General features: G+C 40.9%; 1 protein-coding gene and 1 long non-coding RNA gene across 5 annotated transcripts in view; one reads left to right on the top strand and one right to left on the bottom strand.

Annotated features, from left to right (window-relative positions):
• WWC1 (WW and C2 domain containing 1) overlaps window positions 1–12,462 on the top strand; it is a 70,694-nt gene that overhangs the window by 31,538 nt on the left and 26,694 nt on the right. For 3 of the 4 annotated variants that reach the window (XM_083799357.1, XM_083799360.1, XM_083799359.1), the window contains exons 3-8: window positions 4,471–4,674; window positions 5,942–6,018; window positions 6,940–7,019; window positions 7,950–8,079; window positions 8,667–8,813; window positions 9,861–9,934. In XM_083799357.1, coding sequence (XP_083655483.1) covers window positions 4,471–4,674; window positions 5,942–6,018; window positions 6,940–7,019; window positions 7,950–8,079; window positions 8,667–8,813; window positions 9,861–9,934 — 712 coding nt within the window. The remainder of the gene's footprint in view (window positions 1–4,470; window positions 4,675–5,941; window positions 6,019–6,939; window positions 7,020–7,949; window positions 8,080–8,666; window positions 8,814–9,860; window positions 9,935–12,462) is intronic. The other variant, XM_083799358.1, reaches the window with a different exon arrangement.
• Window positions 1–12,462, bottom strand: part of LOC310881741 — a 488,814-nt gene that overhangs the window by 460,618 nt on the left and 15,734 nt on the right. The window lies entirely within an intron of this gene.

Here is a 12,462-nt window from a genome sequence, read left to right as displayed (position 1 = left end):
TGAAGGACAAAAGTACCTTGACAATTTTTTAAAAAATGAAAAACAAAACTGCTTTTGTGACTTCAACTGAGAACTTCAGCAATTTTTTTTTTTTTTCAGCAAGTTACAAGATTTTTAAACTGTAACTGTGGAAGTCAACTTTATATGTCTTAGCTATCTTCATATTGCTTCCCTTCCTTTCAGAGAGGCCACATTTTCAACTGGCCTGAGACTGCATGTTCCTGGTTTTACCAACTTCTGAGTATTAAAATGGGAGAACAAAAAACGGCTGTTCTCAAAAAGCACTAACTGCCCTCTGCAATACAAAGATTGTGTCTGCAGATCTGCAGATGACAACAGTATTTGTATTTAGATATTGTCTTCCCAATACCGTACTATTTACATACTTTTAAATACTTGTTGGACCTCTTGAGTGTTGCAGCTAGCAGAAGTTTCAGCACGTAGTTGGGACAAACAAAATAAGACCTTAGCTGTGCATTTGAGTTGACCCCTCTGTGAATGCACAAAGATCTGGTTTTAGGCCTGAGATGTGTGTGGTGCAGGGCAGTTTTCCCTAGTCCATGCCACTCGAAAGCACCACAGGCTTCAAGGGAGTGCAGTTACAGCTTTGAACCGTGCTGACACCTCCTTAACAGCAGTTGCTTTTCAAGCTTACCTTCTGTAAGATGCCAGAGGCTACAATACTTGAGCTAGAATTTCAATTAAGAGGTTAAAAAGAAGAGAAATTAAATCATGACCCTATTTCTTAAGCCAGCTCTAACGCAAATCATGATAAAGCAAACCATATCCACTTACCATCAGCTAATCAAGAGGCTCATCTTTGTGGTTCGTGTGAAGTGTTCTCTGGAGAGTGTCCAAACCCACCTCCTCTCCAAGGTCTCCTGCAGATCCCTGTGCAGGAAGGAACCGTCAGCAGAAGGGATGGAGGCACGTTGGTTCTTGCTGCAGACTTGAAGTATTTGAGCCTAGTTATCAGGAACGACAGACTAAATTTCAGTCTAAGGCCAGGAGCCATTTAAAAACAGGTGAGATGGGGAATACTTCTAACCTTCTCTCTGGGGCAAAATAAATAAAATTAAATTGAATTAAGTACTGAGAATATTTCTAATACAGTATTCATGCATAGCCCTGAGTGTCTCAGACTCTGGTGGAACTTCTTTGGAATGTGATTTGCCCCAAGAAACCATGATTTTCTTTCTAGGTGCTGATGCAAGCGTGGTAAGGCCACATTCTTCAGATATGAAGATTTATTTATGACAAGCACAGCATTTAAAAAAAAAAAGTACAGAACAACAAATGATGTAATAACCCATAGGCCTTGGATCTGACTTCAGAATGTATTTTGCATTTCTTAGTAGCTGTGGGCAAATTGAGAGCCCTTTGGCCAACATTTTCCTAGATTATGATTGCATGTTTGAAAAGCAAAGCCTGATGCTGCAATCAAGGGGATACAGTTAGTGATTACTAAGAAGGAAGAGGTGAATGCTTTGTTCCCCTTTAAGTAGTTTCAGGATGTAACAGTGCTTCCATCCTGTCTTTGAGCTGGCTGCTGCCAAGCATTTGCTTTGCAAGGTGGTGTGTGCATTTGGGGCAGTGATCTCCCTTGGACTAGAGGTTTTTGAGGTGCCTCCCCTCACTGCACACATGAGTGTGGTGGTAGGAAGGGTGGGCTGCCAGTGCCCTCCTCTAAGAGATGCACAGGATCTGCAGGTAGAACAGAACAGGGAAACGCCATTCCATCCCTCGTTACTCTACCTATTGCCAAGAGTCAAGGGGGACCCGGAAGAATGAATTCCCAAATTTCTAGCAAGGGCGAAAAACGTCTAACAGTCTGTGGAAGTACGTCAGATCTCTTAGTGTTGACTTCCCTTACCAGAGAAGCTGATGACTTATTCCCCCCGCCCTATCCTCAGACAGACACTCAGCTTGTGTTCTGTGGGTCAGGTGTGCATGTGGGCTGTGAATGGTGCACTTGCTCAGGGGTGAAGAACTTCACCTGTCCCTGGTTTTGTAGCGTTGATGTAAAGAGCTGTTGTGGATGAACAGTACAGCATTTATTGTTCTGTGCTGTGCATGCTGTTTATCAGATAAGCTGCACCATAGCCTGAATTAAATGCCAGGTAAGCTGCTGGATCTCTGAGAGATGAAGAAACATACTCTGGGGGTACGGAGGTAAGACGGTTTTAATTGGGGCGGGTCTTTGAGAGCAAACATCTCCTTGGATTTGTTGCCGACATACGCAATACTGAATTATTAGAATTATATTACAATACTGAATTACTAAAACTTGTGTTTTTTCCGCACGAGTTTTTGGCTGTATGTTTAAAAACGTGGCAGCTGCTGGCTTAAAAAACTTCACTCAGTTGTTCTGAGTGTGTTTGTGTTACTGATTTTTCAAAAAGCTGGTTAAGGTTTTCTCTTGCATGGGTTTAATGTTACCTGGACTGTGTCTCAGCTCCTGTAACAGAGGTGTTCAGGATGATGAAGCAGACTTTATAGTCTTTCTCCTGGTGGTTTATAATAGAGAGATGTCCCTGTAGCAGCCTCCACTGCCTTTCTTGCAGTTACAGTAAGAATGGGCTGTTAGTTGAAGGAAAAAATGGAAGCTTGAAGAAGCCACAGGTATCAGGAGCATCTCTCTGGGGAATTTGCAGCAGACTTCCCTCTCTGGCTCAACTATGGAGTAAAGAGAGTTACGTGCTTTGGATGTAGATAGTGGTTATCTGGAAAATGGGATTTAGGGGGCAAGAATAGAGATGGGGGGCTGGGATTTTCAGACTTGGAGTTGATATGCTGCTCTGTCTTGCTGAGTTTTCCTTTGCTCCCTGTGAGCAAGACCGCGGTGTTTGTCTTGGGAGTGCATCAACACCTACAACTGACACAAGTGGCTGTTTTTGCCCTTCCAGTTATTTTGGGACAATTTTTCAGGGTTAACTTCAGTATTCACAATAGCTGAAATCCTGTTTCTGCTAGCAGGATCTATAAAAACTTGCTGCTGAAACAGTTCTGCGCACTATACTGTTAGTCTCTTAAAAGTTTTTTCTCTAATCATCTTACTTTTGCAGCTTTGTTCAGGTTGTGCTATGTAAGTTGAAGTGCCTGGTGTTCTTTTGGGTCTTGAGATACTGTTGAAACAAGTTATTGTTGGAGTCTCCTGTTAATTTTCTCCTCAGCATGATCACGGGCAGCTTGTGAAAATGTGGCTGAGTGTCCATCCCGTGGGTAAAATTATTTATTTCGATTTCTGCTTCTAGGATTGTTGCTAGCGCTCTTTCCCAGATGCTGCATGTTGCAGTGTTCGTCTTATTCCTGACTCACTGAGAGCTGCTCTTACCTTCCTCCATGGCAGCTCTTCCTAAATATTTAAAGAGGCTCTTAAGATATGCAGATTAGATTCCTACTGATAGTTTCAAGCAGCTCCTTTTTATTAATTATTCATTATGTGGTGACTAGGCATGCTTGTTCAGGCATGGTAGTTTGGACAGTTCAGAGCACTTAGTCAACTGAATGTTGGAACCTGTTCCAAGCAAGAACGTGAAATAACCTTGAAAGAGAAAAGTATTTTGGACACTTCATCACAAAAAAGACAAATACAAATCTGCCTAATTAGCATTAGGACCATCTGCATGTTTGTACCCCTATGGCTTTTCCTTGATTAGAAACCCCAAAAGCCACGTATCAGTTGTGTTGGGGTAACGGAGCTGAAGGTGATGTAGCCGCTCACGACTGTGTTGCCTACGTTACCACAAAAATATTTTCCTTTAACTCCACCTCCTGTATTCTGCAGTGATTTACTGCTGAGTTTTCTTTCAGTGAAGGAAATGTTTACTCCCCTCCGGAGATGCTGTTTATATAATGCAATTGAAGGCACTTTCACAGATGCACTCTGTGATTTAGCAATTCTTTGTATTTACGTATGGACTCTGAATGAATTAATTTTCTTCCCCTTGCTAATAACAGATGCTTTGCAGCCAAAGAGGACAGGCAGAGTTGTATTTGCTTTGACATTCTTGAATGCAGTCATGTGGCAATGAAGTTTTCTGAAAGTTGTTTTATCGGTGAAATAGCAGAGCTATTTTATTAGAAATGTTATAAACCAGGTACAATAAAGATAAGCCTGACACTCGGTGTCACTTTTCCAGTGCTTATGTGTGCATATGCTTCTGTGAATGTTTTAAGAGGCAGAACCACATTGGCTTCAGCATCAGAGGAACTGGAGAGTTGTACATTGATTTGGGCATGTATTCTATAGAACGAGTCAGAATATAAGAGCTTGATGGAGTTTGTTGCAGATCAATGATCACTTCCTAAGGAGGCAGAAAAAAAAAAAGGGACATGTCCTTATTCCACTTGTTAATGGGGGAAGGGGCACAGGGCAAATTCAAAATAGTCATAAATGGTGGAGCTTCTCCAGGCAGTGATACAAGCCTGCATTTTATTGATCTTCCCTCCTTTTGTTTTCTCTTTAAGAAACTACACAGATAGAAGATCCTCGTGTGCAATGGCGACGGGAGCAGGAACATATGCTGAAAGACTATCTTGTCCTAGCCCAAGAGGCAATTGCTGCACAGAAGGAGATCTATCAAGTGAAACAGCAGAGGCTTGAATTGGCCCAGCAAGAATATCGGCAGCTTCATGATGTGTGGGAGCACAAACTGGGCTCTCAGACCAGCTGTGAGTATTATGAAGTGACTTTCTCAGTCGTGATCCCTCTAGGACAGTAAAATGCTTGAAGCTGGTCCTCTGATAGAGCACCGGGGTATGTTATGCCACATCAAATACTCTGCACATTTCATTTGCTTTTGAGACAAAATGAGCAATCGTTGTTTAATGCCTATTTTCTAAAGGATAGCTATTATGAACATTATTACTGTTTTCCTCAGTTGCTAGAGTCGGTGTGCAGATTTTCAACATGGGCTTCAAGAAATGTTGGGGGGGGCAGTGGGGGTGGGGAGGAGATTCTGTGTTGTGTTCCTTGGTTCACCTGTCCAAAGTACAGAAACAAGGCAAGAAGGTTAATCCTGAGCGGCATTCCCAGACCTCTTGCCAGTGGAAGATGTCCAGAGGAGAATGTATTTCCTGCAAGTCTTCCAGAAGGTTTTTTTATATAATCCTTACAACTGTAAACTTTGTTCTTGATAGCAACATCAAAGGACTGACACATCCGCACAGCCATCTTTTTACTCTTTCTGGGTTATATCTAGTGGTAGTGAACTCAAGTGGCTCATTCTGTGCCCGATATCGAAGGGTTCTTAAAAATTTGAATAGGGTCCCATCCCTTATCTCTGAAGTAAGCAAGCAGTGCTCTACTTAAGTACTGGTATAATAAAACAATATGTTATGAATGTGAATTGCGTTGGTGTGATGCTGTCTATCCGTTAAAAAAGAAAAAGAAAAAAAAGCAACCAAACAGAAAATGTTTTCCCGTGTTTTATAGGGCATAAACTGATGGCTGCAAGGATCAAAATAACTCCCTTGCCTACAGCTACCTCTAACAGTATTGCACTTTGGGGAGCTTCTGTACCTTCTGAAGCATAAGAGTTTTAACTGCTGCTGAGAAGAGAGTTCTGCTGTTAATGGGACATTGATTTAATACGATGTGACACACTGGATGATCGGTCATGTTCTCAAGGCTGTGAGAAGGCTTACATCACGTTTTTCAGTTTCTTATTCTTTGCTTTGTTTCTAAACATTCAGTGGATTGTTTACACAATAACCAAGTCTAAAAACTAAAGTAAACCTTTATGCAGTGTTTTTTCCTTCAGTTGTGCTAAATGCCTTTGGAGATGCAGGAGGTGAGAAGAGATTCTGGCAAATGGATAAAAAGCCCATGGCAGCCATGTGTGGAGGGAGTGATGGGAGGCCTTAATTCTTGGTGGGGCTGGTAGAGGAGATGGGGATGGTGGTAAAGCCGCTAAATGCAGTGTTTGTTTTGCTCTAGTGCTGTCTGGCTCATCGTCAAGTTCCAAGTATGACCCGGAGATTCTCAAAGCAGAGATTGCTACTACAAAATCAAGGGTAAGAAGTATGACTGGACTTCTGCTTGCCACAAGTAATCCTCAGATATTTTCCAAACTTCATGATAAATATTAAGAGATGTCAAAGCAGTCGAAAGAGTTAATGTTGCCATTCTTTATTTAAGAGATAAAGTAGCAGAATTCTCAAATGCTATGGTCTTAGTTTGAAACTATTGTTTTACTAATAGTCCTCAGACTCTTGAATGCTGATAGTATGTTTCGCTCCACAGTGGGATATTTAACTGTGTGCTGGCTGCCTGGTGCACTGCAGCACCAGGGAGCTGCGAGCTCTCTCCAGAGACTGGCAGCTGTTTTGTCGTGAGCTCAGCGCACGCTGCTAGGAGCAGCAGTGTGCTCTCTCATGCAGAGCTCACTTTGGGAAGAAGAAAGGACTGAAGTAAAGTAGGTCAGTCTGGCCTCTGCAGAGGAATATAAAACAGCGAGCTGTAGGGTCAGTGGATTTACAATATGTATTATCATCCTGCTGTGTTACTCGTGCAGTGGGGCCTTTTAATTTGGTATGTTGGAGGATGGCTTGTATCACTGTGGTCTAACTCCAGTCCTCATACCTAACGTTTTTTAATGACTGGAAGGATTTTAAACATCAGTGGGTAAAATCAGCATGTGCTTTCATTGCTGTCCTTTGAATTTTTCTCATCTTTCCTGCTTATGAGGTTGGAACTTCCCTTGAGCCCCCGATTAAATGATGTGACATCCAAGTACTAGATAAATCTCTAGCCATTGATAATGTGCTGATGAAGATGCAGTCAGGGCTGGTAGCTGCTGTTGAGATGGAGTGAATATTTGGAAACTTTGTCTAGAGAGTACTGTCTACACTGAGTAAGTTCTGAATTGAGTGGGTAGTTCTGTACCTAAATACTCATGTGAAGTATCCCTCCAAAAATGTAACACCTTCCTACAGGTCAATAAACTCAAGAGAGAGGTAGCTCACATGAAGCAAGAACTCCAGTACAAAGAGCATGGATTTCAGACACTGAAGAAGTAAGTCTGTTCTGAAGATCTTATTTTCAGTGCAGAACATCTCTGGCTTGTAATGCATCCCCCTCTACATTTATCAATAGCTGCCTAAAGAACATTAAGCTGAAATACATTGCTGCTGAGATCTTTGGGCACATACAAGTCAAAGCCATGGGGGTTAGTTTGCTCGAATGTTTACCTGTATGCAATTGGCTACATCAGAACTGACTTCATGGTGAAAAGATTTTGAACCAAGTTCTATCATTTAAATGGTATTCCGTTTTGCTCAGTATTGCCCAATACTGATGACGCAATATACCCATTGCCTTAATTATAAGAGTCCTTGTTTTAGGTCACTGAGGAAAAAATCAGGGTGGAAGGGAAGGGGAGAAAAAATGTTGGGTACTCACCTTTATATGGATATGCAACTGGCATGTTTTCAGTAATGTCACTGATAAGTATCCTACCAATTTTTTCTAAGTGACAACTTCAGTAAGTAGTCATTTGAGAAGAGAGGAGGATGTGGTGGCTTGTAATTAGGTTGTGCATGCAGATACATTCGTGTGTGAGAGATCTGTCAGGTTTTCAAAATCTTTACTTAAACTAACAATACGTAGCGGCTAACAATACTAACAATAAACTAACAGTACATGGCTAACTTGATCTCTGGGTTAGAAACGAGGTAATGAGCATCAGTCTGTCTAAACACTTGCTCCACCTTTCATCTTCTCCCTTCCTAAGGAGTCAAAGCAATTGTACGGCTAAAATCAGAGTTTCTAAGTTTAATATTCTTCTAACAGAGAGAACAAAGAACCCGTCATCACTGCTTTTCTTTATTATACTTAGTGTGATTTCTTATCAGTGAATATCAAGATGTATGCATCTAGGATGATATGATTAATTGCATTACATAAAGAGTTTGCTTACTGTATGTTTTTTTTAATTTCCATGCAGAATTGACATGAAAATGTCTGATACTCAAGGTGGCTACAAACTTGATGAGGCACAAGCCATTTTAAGTGAAATGAAAGCTCTCAAGAAGGCCATCACATCAGGGGAGAAAGAAAAGCAAGACCTCATTCAGGTATTGAAACAATGTGACTTTATAGTATTTTGTCTCCATTCATATAAAGTTGAACTTGAGAAGTAATTTAAGTATTTCGTTTTTCAGATATGTGATTTATTTTTTTACTAAAGTAGCTCTATATCGTGGTTGAACTGTAGCCTGTTTATTCATCAGTTTTGGAAATAATTATAAAATATCATAACTAACAGCAGTAAGCACTTGGTTTGGTTAGAGATGGACATTTGTCTCTTGGTTTAATGGTCAAGAATGAACCAGTGTGACTGTCTGTTCTGCTGTCAAAGAGCAAATCTGCAGAAGTTGTGAAAAAAATTGGCCCATTTGGTGTGCCTCCTCCTTCAGGCTCCCAGCAGAGAGCCTGTCTGCATGTGGGCATGAGAGTGTGCTCATACCTTGAGTGCTCAGACAGGCGGGCTGCTTCGTGCTGTGGGAGGCACAGACCAGCCATGCCTGCCCTCACGTTGGCAGGCTCTGAGGGCACACGTGGAACGGCTGGACCTTAATCATGTCCTTTTGGCTACAGCTGTGTAGCTGCCAAGGTATTTTGTGTGAAAGTGAGCTCATATGATGAATTTCCGTGGTTTCAGAGTTTAGCCAGGCTAAAAGACAGCTTCGTGAATGACAGAGGATCACAGTCAGACCTGTGGGCCAGCAACATGTCCTTGGAAAGCTCCAGCCCTTCGTTACCAAGGCAGTACCTGGATGTCAGCTCCCAGACAGATGTTTCAGGAAACGTAAGTAAAGTGTGGGAAACCTATTGCATCTGGAAACATTCCTCTGAAACTAGAACAGCACTGCCTTATTACAAGGTTTCAGGCGTGGGAAGTATCTGTGAAATGATACCATCTCCTGTTTTAAACTTGGGTGACCTTCATTTTTGTTTAATGCAAAAGTTAATGCATCTCTGAAATCAGCCTGCTGTTACCCCATGCTCTGTGTCTGTCAGAGCAACCCAGGTGAGAATAAAAAGAAAGGAAGTTTTACTTTGTATGTAGGTGTAGCTTCTTTAGATGTGAATATTCCCATAGCTCTTTATAAAACTGATATGCTACTAGACCAGAAACATTCAGCAGCTACATATGGGCTGAGCTCTAATGAGGCCTCTTCCCTTAAGAGTGCATTTTGCTTTCGGCTTGTGAATGTTAAGGAGTGAGAATGATAGCATATGTGCGGATATTTTGATGCCATTAAACATGTGTAGTGCTCCATAAGTCTTCAGTCCCACTTGTGCAGCAAGATCATAATTGGCAGGCTTGTGCCAGCCTCAGCAAGGAATCAAGCGATGCTGTGGCTACCTTGTGTGCCTCTCAGGACATCGCAGAAGCCTCTCCTTTGAACTTAAGTGTTCGTGGCCATTTGCAGTCAAGGCCATACATGTGATTAAAGATCTGCAGATTTGGCCTTGATAGGATGTCCCTTGTCCTTAAGACTTGACAGCCAAAGCAAGATGTAACACAAACCAAAATGTGATTGCAATCAAAAGTTAAGAAGAAATATTGCAAAACTACTTGTGTGTGCATGAAAATGAAAGCCTGACTACATGTGGTAGGTTCTCCTGTATGGTGAGCGAGGCCAAAGAGCTTCTGAATCCTGTGAATTTTTTAAGCATTTGAAACAATCATGAAAAATTTAATCAAGGGAAATATTTCCCATTATGCGACTGGTTTAACTAGGTAAAGTAGTTTGTCAAGAGCAAATGTAACTTGTAACACCATCAATTTCAAGAAGGAATGTCAAACTAGGAGCAGTTACTAAGTTGCTGACTTCATATTTTGTCTCAGTTTATTACCAGCAGCAATAACCAGTTGGCTGAGAAAGTGAGATTACGCCTTCGATATGAAGAAGCAAAAAGAAGGTAATTCTTCGGTCTGTTTTACCTTTTGGCTGTCATACAGCTTATTCTGAAGATGCAACTCAGATTGAAATCCAGAGCTACTGCTACATAAACATGCTAATTTCTGAGCTAGTGAGGCAACAAGCTTTCTGGGCCAACATTATCATGTAAGAAATAAATAACCATCCTAGAAATTGCTAAGGAGTGACTAACACATCAAGAACTCAATCTAGCCACACCTGCAGGAACATAAGTGGTTTTCCTGCCTGTTGCCAATGCTTCCCCATTCCAAATAAGAAGACTGTACCGAAAGGCATGTCCTTACCTTACTCTAAATGCAGTGAATGTTTGCATGGTTTCAAGTCAGATAAGGAGAAATGTGTATTGCGTTAACACCTAGCATACTGAGACACGGTCAAAAGGCTGCAGTTTTAGTGCCTGTCTGCTTACCTGTAAGAATGTAAGCTTTTACATTTGCCCTCTGATATGAGATGAATGAAGAATAAATTCTTTAAAAATCACATCTATTTAGAAAACTTTTGCTTAAATTAGATTGGGAGATGTATTTTTAATTGATAATAGCTAACTCACTTGTTGAGGAGGTCCCTATATTTATATGGATTGATACTGCAGTTAGATGAAAAACCCTGAAGCAATGTTCTTTCCATGTACTTTGGTGGCCCTAGTCCTTGTTCAGAGGTGTGGCCGTCAGTGGTGGTGATTTTGTTTTTAACTATTCTAAAGGGACTTGCCTATTCCAGAAAAGCAAACTTCAGATGTATGGTACAGTCTGTACCTGGAATACATACAAGGAAGAAAGGATTGTCTCTGGTTGGAAATAAGGCTTAAGGCTGTGGTTACTCAGTGTTCTCATTTGAGTATACTGGTATGGTCAGCAGGCCATGTTTTTCTGTGGCATAAATTTTTATCAGCATCTGTGGCAATTGTCACAGCTACACACAAAGAATATGTGTGCCCAGCTACTTTGGACAGGAGCTTGCACGTTTCTGGGTAGAAAAGGTTTATCAGAACTGTTTTGGCAATCTAAGATTAACAGCTACAGTAATATTTGGATCATCCTTTTTTTTTTAAAAAAAAAAAAAGTATATATATTCTTAATCCCTTAGATGCAGTAGTTAATGTTTCAGTGTTAAAATTGTTCTTTACTTTTAAGTTTTGCTCAGGGCTACAATTTAATTTACCCTGACTTTACATTTTCAGTTTGAGATGAAGCACTCTTACTTTAGCCTGTATCTTTTCCAAGGGGCAAGTGAATAAAGATAAACCTGAAGAGAAAATATATACTCTTTAAAAAAAAGAGACAGAACTTTATAAAGGCAAGCTAATACTTCATTTGAAGTGATGAAGAAGTGCATACAACACAGTCTTGCAGTTAAGATTTGAAACCTCGTGTCAGTCTTAACTATGAGAAAATCCATAAATTATTTTAAAAAACATTGAGAAAAGGTGGATCTGAATGGGCATGAATAATTGATAGTGAAATGAAAAGATCTCCAGCTATCAGAGTGCTGTGGTTTTGGCATAGCCTTCAGAAGGAGCTGCAGAAACAAATACATTAACTGGTTTTAAGCTGGAACAATACTGTGGATTTGGTGACTCACAAGGAACCTTATGTTGCTGTGAAAATTCCTCCTGGTGTTGTGTGTTAGAAGCGTTTTCTGTCCCTACAGTGGAATATTAAAATGCTCCAAGAACAATAGGTAAGTGAGTACTTCGCTCATGCATGTATTATGGAGTCAAATGGTAGGGATGCATCTGTCCTATTAGCTCAGCGTTGTCAGGAAAGGTAAAACTTGAGACTTTGAAATCAAGGTGATTTCCTATTAGGTAGGTTAGAGCTACTAGTTTTACAAAGAATGATGATTTTGAAAGTGGACAGTAGCAGGCACAGTTACATTACTGTTGTGGACCAGACTAAAGCCACCGATGTAGGTGAATATCTTGCGGAACTTTTTCAGGTCAGAACTGCTAGGGGGCAGTTTTGTGTGTTCCCTCATCTAACAGTAAATCCTTTTGTTTTACGTCTCAGTGAAACAATGGGAGCCCTGGAGTAGAGTCCTTTCATGTCAAATCTATACAAAAAGAGCAGAGGATGACTGCAGTGACAAATTTTAGGTTAATTGGTTTGGAAACTGATGATAGGTATCTTGTCAAAAGAGGTGGCACTGCTACATCTCTACAAGGAGAGCACTACTGCAGCAGAGCCTGAAGCACGACTGTTGTCTGATGCAACTAACTATGCTGTACAACTTCAGACAAAGTAGTAACTCAGTTGTGTAGCAGTTGTGCTCCATGCTCTGCTTTACTTCCTTCAGCAGCTGATCTTTCAGCTTGGGTTTTGTATGACTGGATAACTCTGGGCTTTTAAAGGTAGGCTTTAGAATCTTCTGAGCTGGAATATTTTAGTGTCACTTAGCAGCTGTGGAACAATGGTGGGTATTTGGTGAGTTTTTAGAGAACACCTTCCTTTTTGAATTTTCTGACAAACAGGCTGATCTCTTAGTATCACCCACTGATTACTGGTTGTG

Source organism: Anser anser (assembly GCF_964211835.1).
Source record: "Anser anser genome assembly, chromosome: 14".
Classification (NCBI taxonomy): Eukaryota; Metazoa; Chordata; class Aves; order Anseriformes; family Anatidae; genus Anser; species Anser anser.
Note: the sequence above shows the minus strand (reverse complement) of the source record. Positions and strands in the feature narration are given on the sequence as shown.